This window comes from Mesoplodon mirus, assembly GCF_964341445.2.
Source record: "Mesoplodon mirus genome assembly, chromosome: 11".
NCBI classification, from domain to species: Eukaryota; Metazoa; Chordata; class Mammalia; order Artiodactyla; family Ziphiidae; genus Mesoplodon; species Mesoplodon mirus.
Window position 1 is genome coordinate 1,044,355 of NC_138987.1, and position 25,276 is coordinate 1,069,630.

Here is a 25,276-nt window from a genome sequence, read left to right on the forward strand (position 1 = left end):
ATTTACAGTGATAGCCTATATTTCTGCTGTCACGTAGAAATGGCAGGTAGTTTAATTTAGAAAAAAAAATTACTGAGAAAGAACAAGTATTTCTTCTAATTAGGATTTCTGGACTTTTGTCGGATATGAATTTAGAATCTGACATGTTTGTTAAAGCCTTTGGAATTGTTTTATTCTATTTCTAGATCTTTTAGCTGTGCCTAAGCATCCGTATGCTGCTATGGAGAACTGGGGACTAAGTATTTTTGTGGAACAAAGAATACTGCTGGATCCCAGTGTTTCATCTATTTCTTATTTGCTGGATGTCACCATGGTCATTGTTCATGAGATATGTCACCAGGTATGAGAAAAAGGATCAGGTGTAAGTATAATTGCAAACTATCAAGAATGTAGAATGATTTCAGATACTTAGATTAGGAGCTATGTTATTATCCTCCCAATTAAGTTTTAATCGTATAGAGCACCGTGTAGTTCTTTTTGGAAGATAGGATGTTCTCAAATGATGTCACAAACGAAAGCAAACACACGGATCATGTTGAATAAGTAACTGTCATTCAGGTTAGTTGAGGAGTAAGATGGCACTGCTACCCAGCAGCCTCTTTGGAGACCCTATCCACTCACTATTCTTCGTCAACCTTGCTCTATTTTCTTGTGATTATTGGTGTGTATATATGGTGAGTGCAGTGATGGCAATGATTTATTGCATTGCTGAAAGATGCAGCTGAGTTTTGTGTACATGTCAAAATTTGCTTTTGCTGAAATCAATTTGTTATTCCCCTTCTCCCATCACACAGACACTTAGGAAGTCTTTCACTAAGTCTGCGACAGCCTCTTTGTTCTCAAATGATTGATATTTTTTTGTCTTGACATGTTTAGAAATTCATATGTAAATTTGCCAGCTTTATCACGAAGCTAAGATAAAATTAATTTCATTTTGATTTTATGTACTTTCTTACAATGAGTAGAAGGTATTACAGAGATTTCACAATGCTTATTAGAATCTTGATTCTAGTGAAAAAAATAACTGAAAATAAACATTTGTGCTAATAAAAAGCAATCCTTGTCCTGATTACCAGAAACTATGGATAGTTTTTAAGTGAAAACACCAGAAATCACAGTGTGATACTGTACAACTTCAATTTGTTACTAACCCAAAATCTTTTTAAAAAGCTTGAAAACCTTAAGAAAGTGAAGTGGAAAATGTTGTTAGTAAAAGAGGTTGAACAGCTAAATGATAATACATGAATAGGGACTTATGATAAATTGTTCTAGGCCATATGACCATTTACCTATATGTCAGCCTTTTGTAGTGAACCTGTAGATGTTTGTACCTGTCATGCTGCTCAGCTTGGGCGTGTGTTCCTTGCTGCAGAGACTTAAGGGTATCCATTGCAGAGATAACCAGGGCTCTTCTGTTATGCTAAAAATGGTTTCTAGCTAAACATACAATTCTTTGACGCAAATCAATGTCCTTTTTGAATGTTCCTAGAAACGAGTTACATGTAGAGTTCTGTTGAAATAAGAACACACTGATCATTGTTTCTAGAACTGGATTTCATTTGTTCCAGATTCTCAGTTACTTTCTTGTTCTAGCTTAGTGGTGCTTGGCTACTTACTATGCGGAAATGAGCCAGAAGCTGGGAGAAACACATAATAATTTCCACTGTCATTACCAAATTATTTTCTACATTACCGTTTCTCCTGACCTATTTATTGTCACAATTCTTAAGACAGGCTTTCAATTTAAGGGAGAAGAAACATTACTTTCTGATCAAGAACAGAAAATGTTTTAAATATCATTTGTTTTGTGGTCATCAGCATATTCAGAGTTATCTCTTATTTGTATTTCTATTAGAGATCCTCTTGAGTAAGTGATACTTCATTAATATTGAAATGCTCAGCCACCAAGCTCTTTCCTCTAGCTCCTAAAGCAGTAAAGCTATGATCTGATACTTGTCTGACTACCTTTTCCTTCTGCTTCTTAAATAACTCACTCCCACTTAGAGTCTTCACACTAAGGGTTACTTACAAATGCCTATAATCCTCTTGCCTAAGGCTTTCTCATGGCTTCTTCTTATCATTAAAGTCTGAGCTCAAATGTCATCTGCTTAGAGAGAATCTTTTCGTTTTTACAGTCTAAAGTGACCCATCCCCCATTCCTATCACACTTTAATAAGATCTGAAATTGTATTGTTCATTTGCTTATTTTGTATTTTCTATCTCATCTCATTGTCCCTTCCTCCACAATAAAGTGTCAGCTGCCTGAGAAGGGACATTGTCTGACTTTTCATCATTAAGTCCCAAGTATGTAGGATAGTTACCATGTATAATTTTGTTTGTTTGTTTTGTTTTCTAATGAAAAAAGAATTCCTTTAAGCTTTGGTGAACTCAGCAAGGATTTCAGAGTAATGTATCCAGATCTAATCAAAACACCAATTATAAATTACAACATTACTTTCCTGAAGGTATCTTAGAGATTTTTTTGGTCCAACCCTCATTATCATAGAATCATGGAGAGTCAGGTGTGGAGCATCTTAAAGCCCTTATTAGTTCCTTCAATCAGCCGATGTCGTCTGTGAATTGCCTCTGGCACTGGAAGGCGCTGCTTCGGTACTTCCTGTGATGAGCTCACCACTTCTCGAGGTAGTATTTTTCCCCCTTCATCCATTTCAGTCTGTTAGAGGGTCTCCTGCATTTTTAGCAATGTCTACCAATCTACAACCCTAATTTCCATCCATTAGTACTGACTTGTCCCCTTGGGCCATAAGACCCAAGCGTTTTCTTCTTCTATATACTAGGTCTTCAAATATTTGAAGGAAGCTGTTGTCAGTTTTTTTTACCCTGAGCCCTTTCTTCTCCAGGCTAAATCTTCTTGTGTTCCTTGAACATTTTATTTTTGTTCTTCCCTGAATGCATTTATAGAAAATTAGTGTCATCCAAGTAGTCAAATAAATCAATGGTGTTGCCACAACGTATTTTAAGCTCACAAAATCAATTGGGGAATGAATTCCAATTGTGATAATCATAGTTTAATACATTTAATTTTAGATAAAATAATTCTGGGATAGACGCGATTTTATCTGATGCCCATTCATTTGTCACGGCAGTGGTTTGGTGACCTCGTGACTCCTGTGTGGTGGGAAGACGTGTGGCTGAAGGAGGGATTTGCTCACTACTTTGAGTTTGTTGGTACAGACTACCTCTACCCTGGCTGGAACATGGTAAGTGCACTTTTTAGTTGTTTGGAACTCTAAGTGAAAGGTTGATCCTGTGTTACATTGGGCTTATCTTATCATCAGACGTGACTGAAAATACCAACCGATGCATGAAAAAAAAAAAAAGCTATCTAATAAAGGAAAAGTAACCCAAAATGTAAACAGTAGTAGTCCAAAATATTTTTGTTTATTAGAACTAAATAGAATCTGATTGGTTATACGCTGATTTCAAAATGGTACAAGTTTTCTAAATAGAAATATTTTAGATTGCAGTATTTGATAACAAAGATAAATTATCCCTTAAAATAGAGAAGGTAACAGTAATCAATAAGTTATATTTTAAGTATATAGGATGTTTCAATATATAGAAAAATGAGAACTTAATATTTCTTCAAAGTGATGAACTCAAAAATTAGCTAAAATTTTTGATGCATTATTGCTGTTTTTACTTTAGGATTAAATGATTTAATAAGAGGTCACTATAAAGAGTTGTACACATTATACCCATACCTGTACGTCTGAACCTGAAGTAGGATTTGTTTTACCTTAAGCAGTGATGTTCTAGAACATCCTAGAAGAAAAAGTGGAGGGAGGGTATGATTTCTATATGTCATTTAATGTAAGTTTTTCATTTGGTCTAAGCTTCCATTAATCAGTAAGTGACTATGTTATTATGGAGTAGAACCCAGGGTATATGTTTGGGAACTTGAATTTTAAATTTATTTTAAGTGGCACTATGTAAAAGTTGCAAAGTACTGACATTTGTCAACTTCCAGAAGCTCAAAAGCTTTCACCTGTGACATAGCATGAGTGATAATATATATTTATTTCACACCACTCTTTTTTGATGTTTAAATTATTATGTGACTATCTAGTTATCTGTCATGATTGCAAGTATGATCTGAATAGTATTTAAACCAAGGTAAAATATAAAGATGTCTGTAAGTCATGATACAACTTCTCTACCATAAATTCAACCAACTCCTGCTGAGTAAGAAAGGTGATCTTACATATCTCAGAAGAAATGTTATAATTGTAATATCATATTGATATGTTTGAATTATCCAGTCTTGCTTATATTTTATAAAGGCAACATGGTTCGTTTGCACAAATGTGTGAGTTAATTTTACTTAGCCTTATGTATCTAGGTATGCATTATATATTATACAGTTTAAAAAATCTTACTTGAACTGTTTTATTATGGCATTAAAATTAATTAAAAATGTCTTTAAAGAACTTTGAAGAAAAATTATCAATACCATCAATATTAATTAATTTTTAAACAAATATGAAATTTGAAAACTGAAATGTTTAAGGATATTGAAATATTCGTAAAAATATATTTTGGTTTTTAGTTGACTTTCAACGAAATTTGTTTAAAATTATCATTTAATTTTCACTATGCTGTGGATTATTACTGATTTATAATTCTATTATGTTTCAATATTAAAAGATGTTAGTATTACAAATGGCATGTTACTCATATAGGTAAGCTTTTTCTTTTTTTTCAGCTCATTCACCTATCTATGACAAAATCCTTTCTGTTCATCATTATAAAAATACATCTTAGGTTAAAAAGGAATCAACAGAATTATACTAGAGGTGAAAACTGACAGCTTTTGATGGTTTTAGCATGGCAGTGAATCCCAAGTTTCAATGTTCTCATACTGGATTTTATCTTTGAATAATTTTGTATATTCCTTCATTATCTTTATCAGTTAAGTTATAAATGGAGAACATTTTTATAAGAAATATTGAAAATTAATATAGAGTGTAAATAACACATCTGAGACTTTGTCCTTAACAGAATACATACCATGCACTGGAAGTATAAAAACCTTGAGCTGGTAAGATATTAATCCATATGTTATAATCAAAAATAGGAATTAATGATGGATTAAACTAAGAAATGAAAGAATAAGGTCCCTCACAATTAATTAGGCAATAGTGAAAACAGGTTTTATTATTATGTCTCTTTATGTTAGGATTTTAAAGATTACAAATACTGTCTGATCATTGGCTACTTTTGCTTTTTTAGTAGTTTTTTCAATTTAGGTTGTAGAGTACCTCAATATACTAAATTTATAAAACCTATAAGAAGAGACTCTAAACAAATTCTCCTCCAAGGATCATTAATATCTTCTTTGCAAACAAAATTTTAGGACTAAGTTAGCCACATAAGTAAGAAAGGATATTAAGTGACTTTAAGGCTGTGTCAGCACTATTTTTCATAGTGGCATCAGCAAGAGAGTGAAAGAAATACTAGAAAGCACAAGAGTGGTGGCTGTGTTAGCAGTAACTCGTACTGTTGTGATATGCACACAAACTCACCTAGGAGAACAAGGCTTGGGCTTCACTAGAACTTAGCCTCAATTAGAAAAACTGGAAGTCAGGCTTGTGTCAGAAGTAAAGAAATTCAGGAAGCTGACCTCTTGCCTCTAATCTCAAAAACAGTGCTTTAATTATTTTTAGACACCAAGGCTCAAGCACTGAAATACAATTTCAGATTGCTAGGGAGATTGCTATGACAGTTTACCTTCGATGGAATAGCAATAAGGAAGCCCAGAATTACACTGTATTGTTAAGGAAGCTCTTGTTCTGATTTAGGATAGTATACTTGTGTAGCCTGCTTAACTGTTCGTAAAATCTTAGGTTGTATATACGTGTGTGTATGTGTTTACAGTCAGTTTCTGCTAAAGCAGTAATCAGTTTTTACATTAAAAACACTACATGGAATAAAAACTACTATGAAATTTTTTTCCCCAATAAACTGATCAAGTATACCATTTTATAGATATGGGCCTTTCCAGGTAGTATGATATAAGGTCAGGAAATGGATAGGCAAGAAGAAATTCAGATTCCAAGAAAGGCACTTCACTTCTTTGACTCACCCTTAATATTTGAGAAGTGGGGGCGATTATACTGACTTGGTAAGCACATATAATTTTTGTGAAGAGAAAATAACTTTCGAGGTCTTTGAAATGCATGAACCGCTATACAAATGTGAGTAGGTATCATGGACCTGGAAAATAATAAATGCTCCATTACAAAGGGGCATTGATTTTATGTATAAATACCCTAACATTTCCAACCCTAGTAATCTATTTTGACACCCTAGATTTCTAAAAATTATGTGTAGATTACAAAAAGTTTTCTGTAATCTTTGTATCTAGACTCAGTCTCCCCAAATCAATGCTTATCTATATTGGCAATATGGACTATTCTATAGGAACATAAGCCTTATATCATGTTTCATTCATCAAACAGAAGTGTCAAGATCAACAGAAGCAACTTCTTCAGCTCAGGCCTGGGGTTAGATTTCATAGGTTGAGTAGTCCTTTTGCTTGATGTTATTTGATCAAAGTTGGTTGTTAATGACAACATTATTGGATGATTAAGTTACAGTATGCTGTTGATGGCCGTCCAAAGGGAGAAAAGAAAACACTCATGCTGCCTAGTTACTATTCTTCAACAATTCTTTATCATTTAAATTTGAAAAAGTCTATAATAAAAGAGCTTTAATACAGGAAAAGGATTAATAGTAAAATGATACCATGAAGAACTCCTTATTTTACAGACCTGATGCCGACGCAGGCAAAATCACATCCCTTGTGAATATTGCACAGGTTTTCACTATAATTTGTATCTGTATGATAGGTGTAACCTTTAATTTCCTGAATGTAGCCTTGTAAGGACGTACTTGTTATAATGAGAATTATTCAACATGAGTGTATGTTCTTTTATTAAATAATTTGGGATGCTAAGGAGCTTTACACAGCAATAATTTTATACACTGATAAAGTCTGCAGACTGGGAATTCTTCCTAAATTTTTATGAGGGCACATACCTGGGCATAAAGATAACTATTAATAGAGAATCATGCAACTGAACTTCATTATGCTAAATACTTAGGATATCTCAAAGTGTATTGCCCAAAACTTTGATAAATGTTCTCAATTGTTTTTATCATGGGCAGGACTAAAATAGTAAAAATGAATTCTGCCATTAGACTCAGTATCATTTTAATGTGCTTCAACAAAAATTGCCTGCTAAATTTAATAGGCATTGCAATAAAATTACCTTTACTTCCTAGATTATTTTGTTTTTATTCAAAGAGAAGTTGAGAAAATCATTGGTGAACTGAAATAGATACAGAGTTTATTGAATTCAATTTTTTTTCCAGTTTAAATCTAAACCATAATAAACACTCTACTACTCAAGAGGGGGGAAAATAGAAAATTAGAGAGAGAAAAAATTGTTTTGGTTAATATTTTACTTGTTCAGCTGTTCATGTCTTAAGTCCAGCTTTGATTTAATGTCTGTAGGGAAGAAAGCTTTTCACATGCTTTTCAAAGTTAGTTAATATACATTTCAACAGTAGTTGGTACATTGGTACTATTGCCTATGATTCATCAATATCAAAATATATTTGCCCAGGAGGGCTATGGTGTCAAAGATAGACCATTTGGGAATTAAATATTTATTTTAGAATCTTACTTTATAAATACTGAATACCAAATAAATGTGTATATGTATATACACATACATCATATATATTTGATTTTCCATAGAGTTGTATTTTGTCTATTATGATTTTTAAAATCCATATATAATATGCTACTCCTGAGAAATCACTAAATTAGAAGGTGATCCAATTATTTTCAACTAGTAGATGATATTTTATTCTCAAATGACTGACATATTGAATGTGAACATTTTAAAAGCTTCTGATGGCTAGTCCCAAGGGTCTGTGGTATTTTTGATCCTTCTCAGTAGCTTAAAAGTGACATTTACATTGAAAGACTAGAAGAAAAGTAGAAGGAGTGCTCACTTGGGTCTCCTGGGGGTCACGGTCTTCAAAATAGACTTCTTCTTTATGCTTTCCCTTTACTCTTCCCTCCGGACCCCTCTGCAAGTCTTTTTGTGTGTGTGTGCTGAAAACATCAACTTTTGTTTTTTAAAGAAGAGAAAAAATTTCTTTTCTCACTTGAGAGAATCTGGGGAGCTGTAGCCTTCTATTCTGGGAGAATAGGTTGCTGTTTCCTTATCATTAGTTGTTAGAAAAGTTTGGGGCTTTGGTGGACAATAGGCGTATAACAAACACAAAGAAAGTCCACAGAGGAAGTAAGAGCTGCAAAGAGAACAGCAGCTGGTACCATTAGAGGAAAGGGTCTCATAGAATTCAGGTCTGAATTCTGAGTAAATATAGGAGGAGTTCTCAGGTGTATAGGCCCAATGCACTGAGAATGAGACTAACACTCAGAGTATACAAATTAGGATAATCCAAGAAAGGATGTCCATGTTAAGAATCAGGCCAGAGATTTTGGTTCTAACTAGTGGTGACTGAAGGGATACTAAGAATTTCTAGCAAAGAAGAGCAATGAAACCAGGAAGTGCACCTGTTACACTAGCGTGTTAAAATAATTCTCACTAAGGCTAATACAATAACTAATTGGGTTAATATTTTCTCATTTTAGGACTCTGTGCTTTATGCAAGCAATCTTACTGATGCGCTGGTAACCCTGTTATGGATATCTATTATAATGAATAAGGCCAGTCATTTGTTAACTGTTGATGCACATTAACTGACTTAGAAATTTTATGGCACAAATATATTTTTGAGGATAAAACAACAGTTGAAATATTTATAATATATTCATACATTTGTTTTGTCTACACTTATAGATCTTATATAAGAATCAAGACATTGCTGGCTTCACAGTTGTTTGGGAAATGGAAACTTGAAAAGTTTGTCATCAAGGTGTGTTAAGTCTCAGAAAATGTAAATCTGCTTCGTTTACTGCTTCAAATGGAAGATCAGGTTTTATTAAGATATCTTTAGAAAGGGAAGAAAAAGCAAACATAATTCATTCATATTCACATATATTCACATATACTTCTATACATTCAGGTACATGTCTAGGAGGTACTTCTTAGTCACATCACCTTTTTTTTTTTTGCGGTACATGGGCCCCCCACTGCTATGGCCTCTCCCGTTGCAGAGCACAGGCTCCGGACGCGCAGGCCCAGCGGCCATGGCCCACGGGCCCAGCCGCTCCACGGCATGTGGGATCTTCCCGGACCGGGGCACGAACCCGTGTCCCCTGCACGGGCAGACGGACCCCCAACCACTGTGCCACCAGGGAAGCCCTACTATGTGAATTTTTAAAATTTAAAACAAAGCTTCAAATTGAAATTTCATGTATGTTCTTAAAGGATGATATTTTAAAAAGCCATTTATATTCAGAAAGGCACTAACGGTTTCAGGTTTTGTATATTTTAAACTTGGAGATAAAAGATACATGAGCATTCCCTTCAGAATAAAGTATTTCTTCCGAAGACTGTGTGCAGGTGTGCATGGTGTCAAGGTCTTTCTGCATTTCCTTAGGAATTTCAAAAGCAACCAATAAATTGACAGGATTAGACACTTCCTAAGAAGAAAACTCTTCTGAACCTGGAGCCTAACAATAATGCAACGCTGTCCTTTCTCATATCTAGAAATAATATAGGAAAAGTTAACCCATTCATTCCCTTTTTAGGTAAGAGCAGTTTGCAAGCAAAATATTCCAACTTGCTAAAAATGGTCAGACATCACTTGATAAACAAAAAAATTGATGATGCCAAAAATTTATATCAAAATGATGAAATGTTCCGTTAGACATCATTGTTCTCAAATACTTATGATTTGCAATAGCAGATTATACCAGTTTAATCTGTCCCTTTTACCACGCTTGGTAAAAACGTTTATCTTCTTATGATACATGAATTGTTCAACACTTGATATCATTCAGTATCATCTCAGATATGTTAAAGAGAATTTGCTTTGCAAAACCTGTAACATGAACACAACCAAAAAGGAAAGCTGGGGACTAAGAGGACGACCAAAGAATAATTCATTAATTTTCTAATTATTACTCATCCTTAACCAGGCAGCTATATGCTTTAAAAGATATTAGAACACACTCATTTCTAAGCAAGGAGTGACTGTCTCAGTCCATAACACTTTATGGGACTTTTTTTTTTTTTCCATTTCATCAAGGTTACTTTAACACTGTTCAGATGTTGCTAGACAAGGATGTGATACATGAAAGTAGTGAGTTCAAGTGATATGAATCAAAAAATGTAAAGGAGCTTCCTGTCAAGAGAAAGCAAAAAGCAATAACTTGGGGTTGATGAAGATTTTGCTTCAATTACTCCAGTAACACTTGCAATAATAAGCACTTAGGTAGCATTTACTGTGTACCATGAAACACTTTACTTATGCTGATTTGCTGTGAAATAGAGTAAGACCTTCTGCTAGGTATCTTGAGAGTACGCATCTTTGCTGTCATTTTTCTTAAGAGTCTGAGAGTGTGGTAATGGCTAGACTACCATGCAGGCCACCACTCAGGCAGCTCTCTTCAACCATGAATCCAAAAAGATGATTTGGGGTAGAACATGTTTTGACACTGAGCTGAATAACCTCTGTGGATCTACCATTCACAGACTTAAGTAAAAGCCCCTTTTGAAACTATTTATATCTTTAGCTTTTTACCTTTCCCTGGGACTAATGAAATAAAATTCTTTCTAATGATTGGAATGTTACCTTTGTCATATTTGTCTTTACAAATGAAGGTATGTGGGGATGCTTTCTCTTCTCTAAGAACCTACTTCAAATCCACCTGTGTCCAATTAATTCCTTTAATCATTTAAAATTTTCTCTTAAGATTTTATTTATAGTTCAGCGGTGTATTTCCTGAGTGCTGTTAACATTAGTTTTATATGAACTAGTTTGATGGATTGCTGGCACTTTTTTACCATTCCATTCAGTTATACATTTCATTCATTCTGTTTAATTAGTTCATTCAAAGAACTATCAAGTACCCAAAATGAGACATTCATTTTGCTAATTTCTATGGAATAAACCTCATGGCTTATTAGCAGAGACCTGCTATATATCAGCTTCTTATACACACTGTATTTTGTCTTTAGTGTGGTGGTTTCAGTTAGAAGGTCTGGGTAGATGAGGATTTTTTTTTTTTTTTTTTTGCTCTTAGTTGACCAACCATGCCTCTGTCAGAAGTTGTTTTGTTTATGCAGTAGCTCAAAAACACAGGTCCATAATCTCAATCAGACTGTTCATATTCATAGATATGTTTGGAAAATAAAATTTAGCATAGTAAGTCTCAGAGGATTAGCCAAATAATGGAACAGGAAGAAGATTTAGCTACCTACTATCACTTTTATATTACATGGATCAAACATGTTCTCTAATATTTGCTTAGATTTACAATGGCTATTTATTTTTATTTAGAATTTGAGTATCTTTCTTCTCAGTTAAGTTCTGTTCTTCCCCTAAGCTTTGCAGCTTTGCTTGGAATATAAGTTCTTTAAAAAAATATTTCTGTACTTTCGGTTGTAGTGGTGCTTGTGGTGACGGTGGGCTATTTTTATCTATTTATTATTTATTTCCCAAGTTTTCTGATTAAAGAGAGGTTTAGTTCGATTGCTCCTAAAGAACAAAACTTGGCATTAATTACATTCTCTTCCCGACTATCCACTTGATCAGTCCAGTTTGAAGGACATTAAACACAATACAATATTGAAGATGACTAATTAAAAATAAAAACTCTCCGTGTTTCTTTGTCTTACTTTTTAAGACCATAAGGTGCTTTTCTTGGAATCTTTGGCTTCTTCTGAGAGATGATGGTTTATATCACTTCCTAGGCCTGAAGATAATTTGGCTTCTCACAACAAAATGATATTATTCTATTAGTTGCTAAGCATTTTGCTGATGTTTTTAGGGCCCCTAATTTAAAAAATATTTCCAGGGACTAATCTATATTGACTCACTCATTTTTCATTATGTAACAAACATTTTTTGGATGCCCAGTCTTTGCAAGTTTCTCTGTTAGAGATGGGGAACACAGATGAGTAGGAACATCAGTGTCCTCAAAGTCTCATAGATGTATTTTACCAATTAAATTATTTTTTGTCAGAGTAATCCTATTTTACAGTTTCCTAGAATGAAGTTCGTTTCCTTATTTCTACCTATCCCGTGGATTAATTTTTTTTTTTTTTTGGCCACACTGTGTGGCATGCAGGATCTTGGTTCCCTGACCAGGGGTCGAACCCATGCCCTCTGCGTTGGGAGTGTAAAGTCTTAACCGCTGGACCACCAAGGAAGTCCCAGATTTTTGACACTTAATAGCTGTGTGATCTTGTTTCTCCATATTCAAAATATGTATGAAATACCTGTACTGTTTTTGTCACAGAATAGTTTTAAAACTCTGAGACATTTTTCCTCTTCTTCTTACTACAAATATTACTATTACTATTAGGTACTTAAGTATAATGGTATTACTTTTAGGGTCCAAAATATGTTTTCCAGTGGAGTATCTTGTGAATCACATATTAAAAATTAATAAGAGCAAAGAAATTGCCTTCACATAATAATTTTGAGTATACTGTTCCATTTCAGAATGACTTTGGAATGCTAATATTTTAATATTTTTGCACTTTAAAAATGGATTGCTAGTCCAGATTTTGCATTCTGAGTAGTAAAGATTTTCTTTGCTTATTTTATAATCAGTCTATAAATGTTATAGTAGCTTACTTTGAGATACAGTAATATATAGGGTCTGGGAATAAATGTGGAGTTTCCTTTCTGAATTGGTTAACTTTTTTGGCCATAGCACTTTATGTATTCTGGAGTTGTTTGTTATGAGTTAGTAAATCTTTTAAATTTGGAAAAATTAATGCTTTTTATTTTCATTGGAAATATACAGATTTCTGTGATCTGGCAACAAGTGTAAAGTTTTATTTAGCTAGATTATTTGATGAACTGATCAGTTATATCACTAAATATTAAAGTACAAAAGTGTGTTATTTAATAAATTTCATTATCAAGTTAATAAAAATTTTGTTACAGAATTAAGGTCATTTTAATTATTATTTATTTCATAAATTAAAATAACATAAAATAAACTAGCTACTTGGTAATAATGTTAATGACTTCTGGGAGTTGGCTAACCTATTTTTGGAATTATTCCAGACCTGAATTGTATAAGAAAGTTTCTATTAGGATTTAAGTAGAAATTGAATCTGTTTAAGATGATTAGTCAGTGTGTGTTAAAAAATACTCTGGATTACATTTTATCAATCAAATATTCTAGGGCCTTGTTAGCTTATTATTGATTTGTCTGAAAATATTAGCAACTTCTTGTGATGGATGTGAGAAACAGGCGTGTGAGTATCAAAAAAACTGGCAAATTTGATTTTATTGAAATGTCTTATCAGCTACTCAAAACAATTAAGCATAGAGATAGAGGAAAAGATTCTTACTGCCAAAGTAGAGAGAGGATTATTGAAAAGGTGAAGAAGCTTACCTCTCTGCAGAGGATGCTGAAGTGACATGTACAAGAGTGGGTATGAGTTCATGTTAATTAGCAAAGAAGAGGAAGTCAATCTCCCCCACTAAACAATATGCTTCATCAGTTAAGGACTGTTTATTTACCATCATTTCTCGGCATTTAACCCAAAGTATAGCATCTATGAGGAATTCAAATAATAAAATTCTGGTCAAAAGTTAACAACAAAAAAAGAAATTATGGGCAACAAATAATTTATGAAAGATTATAAGCAGTTTCTATGTCTATATAAGAACTCATTCATTGAAATAAAAAGGATATTGAACTTCAAAGTATATAAAACTACATTGGATAAGTGAAGGAAAACAGAAGGAAAAAATGTCAAGAAATCCAAAAAATATATGATATGAACATTTTAAGAGGGTTATATAAAAGCACATGGCATATGGTGATTGTTCACAGTGATTTTTTTGGGCTGCTAGAATCAGAATGAGCTATGTAATTAGACAACCTGTTCATAATTATTACTGTGACTGACATTATTTGAAGCACATTGAAGGTTGTTCTGTAAGACCCAGGATTATCATAATTAATGAATATGTAAATGACTAATTGATGGTGACTTCTGCCATATCAATATTACTATATCTTAAAGGTTCTTGAGTAAGTATGCAGAAGGCTCAGAATTTGGTTGAATACAATGCAGTACATTTTGTGTTTCATCTTAGCATTTTCTCTTAGCTGTGTCACATCTTGGATAATATTAGACATGACACATTCAGCCTGGATATTACAAACAAAACATAAGGCAGCTGAAGGATGTAGTCATTGAAGAGACTCAAAATTTAACCCACCTTCTCTCTGTGTTAGTCATGTTTGAGAGGATATCCGTTCATAAAAACCTGTGCAGGGAGTTATTTGGGATTATGAGAGCCTTATAAAGTCATCCAAGATAGTCTTATAGAGATATAATTGCTTTTTTAGTTAGTGCGTTGACTAAGGCATCTTAAAGTGTTTGTGGCTTGGCAGTGAATGAAAAGTAGTTGATAGTTAAAAGAAATAAGAGCATATAGAACACATTTGGTTACTTATTGTAAAGTTCATGTGAAATCACAGAATAATGTTAAATCAATAGAGATCTACGCAGATAATTATATTCATGTACCACTTACTGTAAAAGGTTATGTGGAAAAAAACAGGTAAAATTTTCAATACAGTGCTTGTTTTATTATAGGCATTAATGGTGATTATTTCTAAAATTATTCTTTAATGCCTACTGCATATATGTGTGTTTACATAAGTCTGACTTTAATATAAGTGGACTGTTTTAACAAGCTGCACATGAAAATGATTATCAACATCCTAGGCATGTGTATTTTAAACATGAGATTTTGAAATGTTAATTTTTAAGAAATACTATATAGAAGCAACACTTATTTTCACTACATCTTTAGTTTTATTTCATTTATCAGTATGATTTAGCTATCCACAAAATGTTAACTAATCAGCTAAATAATGACATTATACTTCACAAGTACATCTAGGTAACTTTCAACTGAGTAAAGCTTAAAATACTTTTGGACATTTTAGAACTTTATAAAAGTGGGATGAAATATAAAATTACATAGTAAAATTCTTTTAATATTTTAAGAGACTTGGAATCCAAATAATTTATAATTTTTACACATATGGCATTGTGTTGTGTGTTTACAAAAGATGATAATTGCGATGTCACAGAGATACCATATCACATAAATAAAACCTGATGTATATTTTCCTCCAATATGTTTGCTTTTCTTGTTTGGATTTTTGATTGTATTCCTCTCCTCTAATTTGTCCTGATTTGAATAAGTCATGAAGAACAAGAGTGAAAAAGCCAAAATATGCAATGCTAGGTATACCTGTATCCTTGTTCTAGTCTTATGCAAGCAAGGGGTTCAGATTAGTAATGACTCATGTGGCATTTGTTTAACCTATGAAATCTTGAAAGGCTTCATCCATGGTGTATAGATTTCCAAAGACACAAAGTATCTAATTTCTTCTCTTTATGATAGATCAGTTGAAATTCAATCAGCATGGTCATAGACACTGAAAGCATTTTTACCCATAACGTTCCCTCTGTTCTCTACTCCCATAGTACTTTGTTTGGTTACTAATACGTTACCTGTCAAATGGCACAAATGAGTTGTACGTATGTCTATCTTCCCTATCATAATGGGAGTCGCTTGGAGGCAGGAATTGTGTCCCCAGTTCGTTTGTTTCCCCAGCCTCCAACATGTGGAGGTTACGTATACAAAGCAATCAGTAAACGTGTGGAATTAGATTGTATTGTTCAAATAATTTTTGTCAGACATTCTTGTTCATTTGACTCTATGGATTAGAAAAGTGCCTTTATCTATATTCAAGAGGATGTTGTCAATATTAAAAACTGGAATAAGACATTGCTTTAAATAAACTAATGAAAATACTGAAAAGGAAATATTTGTATCTATTTGGTTATCTTTATGTGTATCTACATACATATCTATATTTATGCCTATTTTATATTTATGTCTAAATCTATATTTGATTCATACATTTTGGAATTTCAAAGTGAATACCTTGTTGGATCACCATTGGTCATCACAAAATTGAGCTAAATTTTAGAAAAATAATGGTATAATATTTTGTGATCACAAAGATAAAGCCCATATTGTGTGCTATTTTTGCATAATTGTGCTGTATTGTCCTATTTTGTTTCAAGTTGCCCCTCACTCTAGTCCGCTTTCCAGTGTTCATAGTCATCTTTCTAAATGTAGGTCTGGTGATGTCACTTCTTAATTCTAGCTTCCTAACTTGCCATGGAGGATCTTGATAATTCTGTTCTTGTCTGTCTCTATGCACTAATCACTAGTCATTTACCCCATTATACTCCTTGCCTTCTGCCACGCAGAACTCTGGAGTACCCCAAACAGGTCAGGCTGTTTCATACCTCTATGGTTTTTCCCAGACATTCCTTTCTGTCCAAAATGCCCCTTTCTGTGGTATTCTCCTAGAAAACTCAATCCCCCTTAAAGATTCAACTCAAACTATCAATTCAGAAGCTTTCCTTCCTTTCTCCAGACAGAACCAATCACAGCCTTCTCTGAGTAGTCACTCTGTATCCTGAACCTACTTCCATTTTTACACATAGTAGGTGCTATTTCAATATTTGTTTTCATCTTTGTCTCTCTTTCTACTAGGATAAAATCTCTGAAGGTTGGATCCCTGTTTTTCTATCTTTTTATCCCTAGAACCAGACATACCATTTGGGATATAGCAGGTACTCAATAAATATTTGTAGAACAAATTATCTTTAATCTTCACAACCACATATGTTTACAAATGAGGGTGCTGAGGTCTGAAAAGATTAACTTGCTCAAGGTCAGAGAGCTAGTGAATGGCAGATATTTTTCTTACAGTCTAGGACTCTTTCATCAATTTTGCAGCAGTGTTCCTGTCTTTTCTCCCAGGAATAATGAAAGAGCCATTTATATTCAGACCCATCCTCCTAGATATGTGGAATCTAAAAAATGGTACAAATGAACTTATTCACAAAACAAGAGTAGAGTCACAGGTGTAGAAAACAAACTTATGGATACCAGGGCGGAAGGGGGGAAGGATAAATATAGGAGGTTGGGATTGACATGTACACACGACTACATATAAAAGAGATCACTAATAAGGACCTACTGTATAGCACAGAACTCTACTCAATACTCTGTAATGACAATATAGGAAAAGAATCTAAAAAAGAGTGGATATATGTATATGTATAACTGATTCACTTTGCTGTACACGAGAAACTAACACAACATTTTATTTTTTAAAATTTATTTACTTAATTTATTTATTTTTGGCTGCATTGGGTCTTCATTGCTGCATGGGGGCTTTCTCTAGTGGAGGTGAGCGGGGGCTACTCTTTGTTGCAGTGTGCAGGCTTCTCATTGCGGTGGCTTCTCTTATTGTGGAGCATGGGCTCTAGGCACGTGGGCTTCAGTAGTTGTGGCACGCGGGCTCAGTAGCTGTGGCTCGTGGGCTCTACAGTGCAGGCTCAGTAGTTGTGGCACACGGGCTTAGTTGCTCCGCGGCATGTAGGATCTTCCTGGACCTGGGCTCCAACCCATGTCCCCTGCATTGGCAGGCAGATTCTTAACCACTGCGCCACCAGGGAAGCCCCTAACACAACATTTTAAATCAACTATATACTCCAGTAAAAATTTTAAAAAAGGAAATTAAATTTAAAAAAAAAAAGAAAATTGAGTCCTTGTGGCTGCTCTGATGTAACCCACATCTGCCCAGAGAATGTTTTTCCTCTCTTTTCATGACTGTGAGCACCTCACCACTTCTTGAATTGGCTCAGGCTCTGCTCTCATCTTCTTTGTGTGGTTTGATGTATCTGACTTTATTTGATCTTGATTCAGATTACTTGATTTTTTTCTTTCTTTTCTGATGACAAGAGTCAAAGTGTCTACCTGGTATTGCTCTTCACTAAAATTAGTCAGCCTTTCTATAGGAACTTGCCGACAAGCCTCCCTTCCAATAGTACTTCCTCTTTTCCCACCATCACCATGACTATTCAGATCTTGACGTGTTCAGGCAGAAGCCATTTGGAGACATCAAGGAATTGATTTTTTCAGGTGTATCTAATGATGTGTTAAGAATTTTTAATAACTCCTTTCACATATATTTCTAAATACCAGTATATGAAGTGTTAATATTGTAAGAAATAATTGTTAAAAAAAGTTGCTTCTCTCCGAGACTTCATTTATATTTGTATACAGATTACTGTTTCTTGCCAAAAGTTGTTTAGCACTTGCCCCTTATCTTAGACCTAGGCTTTTACGTTCAGTTGCCTGTGACATATTGCTTTTTAAATGTTCACTGTCACATTCCTTGCAATATGTCTAAAACTCATCTTTTTTTTTTTTTTTTTTTTTTTTTGGTGGTACGCGGGCCTCTCACTGTTGTGGCCTCTCCCGTTGCGGAGCACAGGCTCCGGACGCCCAGGCTCAGCAGCCATGGCTCACGGGCCCAGCCGCTCCGCAGCATGTGGGATCTTCCCGGACCGGGGCACAAACCCATGTCCCCTGCATCGGCAGGCGGACTCTCAACCACTGCGCCACCAGGGAAGCCCCCTAAAACTCATCTTTTAACTTGCCCTCCAAACCAAAATTTTCTCCACTTCTCCATTTCTGTCAGTAGCATGCCCCCTACCTTTTAAAACATTCTGTCAATCTAAAATCTTTTAAAATTCTGTCACTTCATTCCATGTAGTTATTTGTTAGTACTTCCTCTCCATCATCCACTAAGGGGACCAAGGCATCAATGTCAGTTGATTGTTCGTTCAAAATATCTCTCAGAATCAAAAGTCCTTCAGCAACACCTGTTGTAATACATCATCACCATATCGCCTCTTGGTACAATAGCCACTTCCTGTCTCCTGTTTCTACATCTATCAAGCCACTCTGTATAACTCAGATAAGTTAATTTTCCTAAGACACTACTTTTATTATGTCATTATCTCTGCTCCTGCCTATTTATTATGACCAAACTCTTCAACCTGACAACTGAGGATTCAAACAGACCAGCTTTTTTTCATGTTTCCTCTGCCAGGATTTGCCCTTTTAAGCTGCTTCCCCCATTCATCTGAGTAACCTTTCATCTTTCAACAACCCACTTTAATGTCACTTCCTCTGTGAAGCCTTTTCTGAACTAATTAATCATTTCATCTTCTGTTTTTATAACATCCATCATATTATAATACAGATAGCTGTTTACCTGTCTTTCTCAACTACTTTTGAGTTCTTTCAGGTTGAGGACTAAATTTTAGTCATATATTTATTCCCAAAACACAGTACAGTATCTGGCATTGAGTAGGAATTTAATACATGTTTGTTAAATGAATGAATGAATAAAACAATAGTGCCTTACTTCTTTTCCATGTGTTATTCTCAGCTCTGTGCATTCACTCACACTTTGTTTACTTTTCTGAAAAGTCTTTACACTGTTCTCCAAAAATTCAAACACAGCATATTTTTGAAAATAGTTCAGTACAAAATGACACACATATTCAGTATTATTAGAACTGTTTAAATGTAGACATGTATGCAACATCTCCAAAAGGTGTCTGTATTAGAGTGGTAGGATTTATTGTTACTGTTAACAATAAACTTCTTGTAAACAGATTTTAAAGTTCTCCATTTTACCTTATTGTTTTGCATTTTGAAAGTTGTAGAATGGCCTATCATGGTGTCCTTAAAATATAGAGTAGAATAAAAACTGTTGACTATGCACCATAAATATATTCTTCCCTGTACACAAACACATGAGCATGCACACAACTTTAAAGTTACTTGAAGGATCAGATCAAATTCTATGTCTTCCATTAAACTTTCCATAAATAATTCTGTTTTACTGTGTTTTGCCTCAAAATTCTTTAGCATTTCTAGTCTGTAAGAGAAAACTATTATTTTGTTCACTGTGGCTAACTATTTTGTTTGATGTTTTATCTCACGTAAGAGCCAGGATTTCTTTTTTTTTTTTTTTTTTTTTTTTTTTGCGGTACGCGGGCCTCTCACTGTTGTGGCCTCTCCCGTTGCGGAGCACAGGCTCCGGACGCGCAGGCTCAGCGACCATGGCTCACGGGCCCAGCCGCTCTGCGGCACGTGGGATCTTCCCAGACTGGGGCACGAACCCGTGTCCCCTGCATCGGCAGGCAGACTCTCAACCACTGTGCCACCAGGGAAGGGAAGCCCGCCAGGATTTTTTTTACTTTATTTTTAAACTTTCATAGTCTCAGTTCAACAATAAGCAACTAAAAAAAAAAAAATAAGCAACTAACCAACACTTAGTAATTTCTGCTGTAATTGTTATTGTTGTTGATGATGAGGAGGAGAAGGGCCCTAGCCTGGGACTGACAAACTAAGATTACTTCTTCTTTTATAGTGATGCGGGTCTTTTATAAAAATTAGCACCTTCTCTCCTGCAAAATTCTTTGTAATTTTGTTAAATTGGGTTTGCCTCTGGTTAGAATTTTCTTTTTCTCCCCCTCAGTTTAAGTTATTGTCTCTTCTGAGCTTTGTGAGTATCTTCTGCCAGGCTTTTCTTTCTTTCTTTTTTGTTTTTCCTTCTCTCTCTCTTCATCTCTCTTAATGCCCTTTTTCTCAATTAGACAATATCATCCTCTCCAAAAATGTAGAAGACGAGTCTTTTGCTAATGACTTAACACTACTAAATTTAAACTCTCCTTTTTGAAATTCCACCAACCAAAGGTTTGTTTTTATTTTTCTCCAGAAGCATGAAGTAATATATCATGTATAACTTATATTTTCTTAAATGAGAAAGTTTCATTTTTGAAATTTACCTTAGATTTCATTTTTATAATTTCATGGCCATTGACTTTATACCATTTAAAAAAATCACATCTCTAGCAAACCAAGATATGTTTACTAGATTTTAATATGGATCAATATATATTTATTGTTGCTAAATATTAAAAATTAGGATTCAAATAAATCATTGTGTTAAGTTCATTTTACACTGTGATTTTTGATCAGATGTTTGAGTGACATAATGGAGCAAGCAATCACTATTCGAAGAGTTGAATATTATTTGACCTTCAGAATGGATATCACACCGTCAGTTGGTAGTTTTTATAAATAAAAATGTTCATTGATCAAGTTGAAGTATCATTATACATTTCATGATTCCTCTCATTAATTCCAGTATCGAATAGCTTTAATGTGCATTTTAAAATTGAATGACTAACAAGATTGCATACCGGCTTAAAATTTTTATTTTGGAAATACACAATTTTCTCTTATTCTCTAAATCTAGGCAATTTGTCTGAGATCTTGTCTTTGCTTTTTAGTGGACTTTAAATGAGCAATGTAAATACCAATTTTTTCAATTTAAAAAATTTTAAATCACAGGGTCCAATTTCAGTCTTCTTAATCTTAATTCATCTTGAATTAGGAACTCGATTTAAGAAGAAATACAGTATCATTTTGTGTAGTATTTGTCACTTAATTCATTGTAAGTTTGTACTTTTTATTGTGGTCTCTTACGGTCTGGAGCATCCTTCTGGGACTTGGAGTGACTTTTGGTTCAGTCACTGCAACAAAGCCCTTTTTGATGGAGCATTGACATGAAATTTGTAGACCAAAGAAAGAGGACCAAATAAATTAGATATATAGTCCACAGACTATAGAAATAAGCTAGTAGAAAATAAACCTTACAGTATATAGTTGGATGGCCAGTTAAATTATTGATTAAACATACTACATTATTGAGCAAGGGATGATGAACAAAAATGTTTCTTTAAAGCCAGATTTTTTTTTTTTTTTTTTTTTTTTTTTTTTTTGTGGTACGCGGGCCTCTAACTGTTGTGGCCTCTCACGTTGAGGAGCACAGGCTCCGGACACACAGGCTCAGCGGCCATGGCTCACGGGCCCAGCCGCTCTGCGGCATGCGGGATCTTCCCGGACCAGGACACGAACCCGTGTCCCCTGCATCGGCAGGCGGACTCTCAACCACTGCGCCACCAGGGAAGCCCTAAAGCCAGATTTAAATTAACACAAACATATGTGCTTAGTTAACTATACTTTTCTTAGTATATTTATTCTCTTTCCAATTTTTAAAATCCAGGATTGGTGTACTCTCAGCTTGAAATTACAACTCACTCAGAAATAAAGTGCAGTTTATCTGCTGACCCAAAATTTGGAGGCTCCAGGAATGAGTTCAGAATTAGCTAGAGCAATTAAAGTGTTGCAGTCTTATCTCTGTAATGATACCTCTCAGGTCCCAACTATCAAAGGGCTATTTAGCCCTTGATATCTCTTGCAACTTCTTTTTCCTCTCCTTCTCCCTCAGTGAAGGCAGGAGACTAGGAGGACTAATAGCTGCCAGCATTTTTGTTAACAGAACCTAAGCTGTTTCTTTAAAGCAGGCTTCTTAAAGCAAAAACAACAGAGAAGTACTTTTTTCTTTACAGTTTATTACTAACATTACAAGTCAGCTTTTATTAGAGCAAATACTAATGTCTCAGCAATGCACAGAAGTCTCACGATTTTGTTTGCTTTCACAAAATGGATTGTTGATACCTATTGCTCTCCACTTTCTGAATTCACTTATCACATCCACATACACAGATATTATAGTTTGATGTCAGTAATGCCTTTTATTATTTGTGGTGGTCTCCTGAAATTCTTTTAGAAAATAAGTGTGTGTGTGTGTGTGTGTGTGTGTGTGTATTAGAGAGAGGATAAGTGAGAAAGAGAGAGGGAAAGAAAGGGAGGAACAGAAAGAGAGGGAATGTGTTGTTTAAATGGACTAGAAATAAGAAATAGCAATGGAGCTCTGAAAATTTAGTTATTATTCTTATATTGGATTAACTATGAAAAGGTTATTTGGGACTGGAATTTTAGTTTTGACCCTGCAGAACACATAAACAAGCTTAGTCAGTTTCATTTATGTGCCCACGCTCCAAATTTGTTTTAACCACTTTAAAACATAGAGTCCATTGTTTCTATCTATTTAGGGCCCATTGTAGCCCATTGATTTTGTTTCATGTTGTGCCCAAGTCAACCACTGTTATTTTAGAGTGACTTAAGGGGCATCTTATTTACCGGTTTCTCTGTAGAGTTAAGTCTCACCATGTAGGTTGATGAGCATCATCAATTAAGTAACACATTCTGTTCATATTGTCATACATATTCTGTCATAACCAGGAATCACCTATGATGTTGTTCCATCTACTATATTGCAGGAAAAACAGAGATTTCTGACAGATGTTCTACATGAAGTGATGCTGCTTGACGGCTTGGCCAGTTCCCATCCAGTATCACAGGAAGTGCTACGGGCAACAGATATTGACAGGGTGTTTGACTGGATCGCATATAAAAAGGTGGGAATAGATAAGACCCAAGTACCAATTGGATATTTCACTATCCTGGGTTAGCCAAACTATTTCATGCTAGATGTATTATATCTTTCTCTTCTCCCTGGCAAATAGAAATGGACTGTGAGTTAGAAAACATAGAGTCACCAGGTTCATGTCATTTTATGAGTTAGGGCTTTGCTTTATAAATCAGTAAGATGGAGAAGAACGTTTGCCAATTAATGCCTAGAAATATGGGAAGTATTAATGAATAAATCTTTGGAGTCTTGATATGAAGTTGCTGTACAAATGGTGTTATGTCAGTTTTTATTATTATTAATAAGAGAGCTGACCTATATAGTGACAAATTATTTCCCGCCAATGCCCCTTAAATACATATTTTGATTGGCTGCTGCAAATGGGTATAGGCAGTGACCTGACATACGTATTTTATAAACATTATTTAAGGGAGATTTGGGGAATTAAGCATGTTTCCTGGATAATAAGCGTAATTAATGAAATCTTAAGGACTGGACTTTCAATGGTAAAGATTTTGGACCAATGACTAGACGTCTGTAGCAATAAGGTATATTATGAATTTTTTTCCATTGTTACCTGGATTAGGATTTTTCCTTATATCTCTGTCCCTTTGTTGTTCTAATTTTAACAGGAGCATGTACATCTCAGTGTATAACACTTAGCAGCCACTTAATAATTGTTAAAATAGTATTAAAATCTACTTTGTCTTTGGTATAGATTGAATTGCGTTTGTTAGGATTTCTATATAAATACTCTATTGATTTAATAACGTTTTAAGCTTAAAAACAAGTTGCTAATATTCTTTCTGAAAAACAAGATATTCCTCTTTATAACTAGAAATCAAATAATGATTCATCAGAATTTTTTGGTGCAGTAATTTGGATGTTTGGTTTTGCACCGAGGAAATTAATATTGTATGCTATTAGTTAACATTGTATGCTATAATATGTAAAGTTGCAAATTGTGTTAGAAAATATCTTTTCAAGTCACTGATCATTGCATTGGCTCAGAAAGGATATTTTCGATGTTTTATAAAGATAAGTGGAAGTGTAGTACCATATTTAAAGTATGTAGTGTTAATATATTTATTTTAAATGTTAAATAAATATTTAAAGTACACATTCACTTTTTTTTTTTTTTTTTTTTTTTTTTGCTGTACGCGGGCCTCTCACTGTTGTGGCCTCTCCCGTTGCGGAGCACAGGCTCCGGACGCACAGGCTTAGCGGCCATGGCTCACGGGCCCAGCCGCTCCGCGGCATATGGGATCCTCCCAGACCGGGGCACGAACCCGTATCCCCTGCATCGGCAGGCGGACTCTCAACCACTGCGCCACCAGGGAGGCCCCACATTCACTTTTATATATGATATTTTTGGCTAGATTTTGCTGGATGCACATTTGGTTCATTCAACTGTATTGATTCTTAAAATATAATGCAGAAAATAATTTATTAAGTTAGCTTGAGATGCATTTGGAGACATGTCTGTGGTTATTTCCCACCTAACCACCAATTCTAAAAGACTATTTGTAAATACCAGTATTATTTCTGCATGAATAATATCAGGAAAATAGTATTTTGATTAAATATGTTATAGATGTGCTTTTACACGTAAGTTAACATTTACTCCAAATTTCATATATTTGAGTAATTTTTAATTCATTCAAGAAGGTTAAGAATTAAAACAGTAGGAAAGAAGGAAGTTACAATGATTATTATTTTACCCTCTCTACATTTTGGTGCAAAGTCTTACCAGTTTACAAATGTGATACATGAGCA

General features: G+C 34.5%; 1 protein-coding gene across 1 annotated transcript in view; it reads left to right on the plus strand.

The window, feature by feature from the left end:
* TRHDE (thyrotropin releasing hormone degrading enzyme) overlaps nucleotides 1-25,276 on the plus strand; it is a gene marked incomplete at its 5' end in the record, with an annotated part of 402,285 nt that overhangs the window by 216,544 nt on the left and 160,465 nt on the right. Inside the window, 3 exons of the mRNA XM_082636310.1 lie at nucleotides 186-340; nucleotides 3,108-3,221; nucleotides 23,352-23,489. Of these exons, the coding sequence (XP_082492436.1) occupies nucleotides 186-340; nucleotides 3,108-3,221; nucleotides 23,352-23,489 (407 nt within the window). The remainder of the gene's footprint in view (nucleotides 1-185; nucleotides 341-3,107; nucleotides 3,222-23,351; nucleotides 23,490-25,276) is intronic.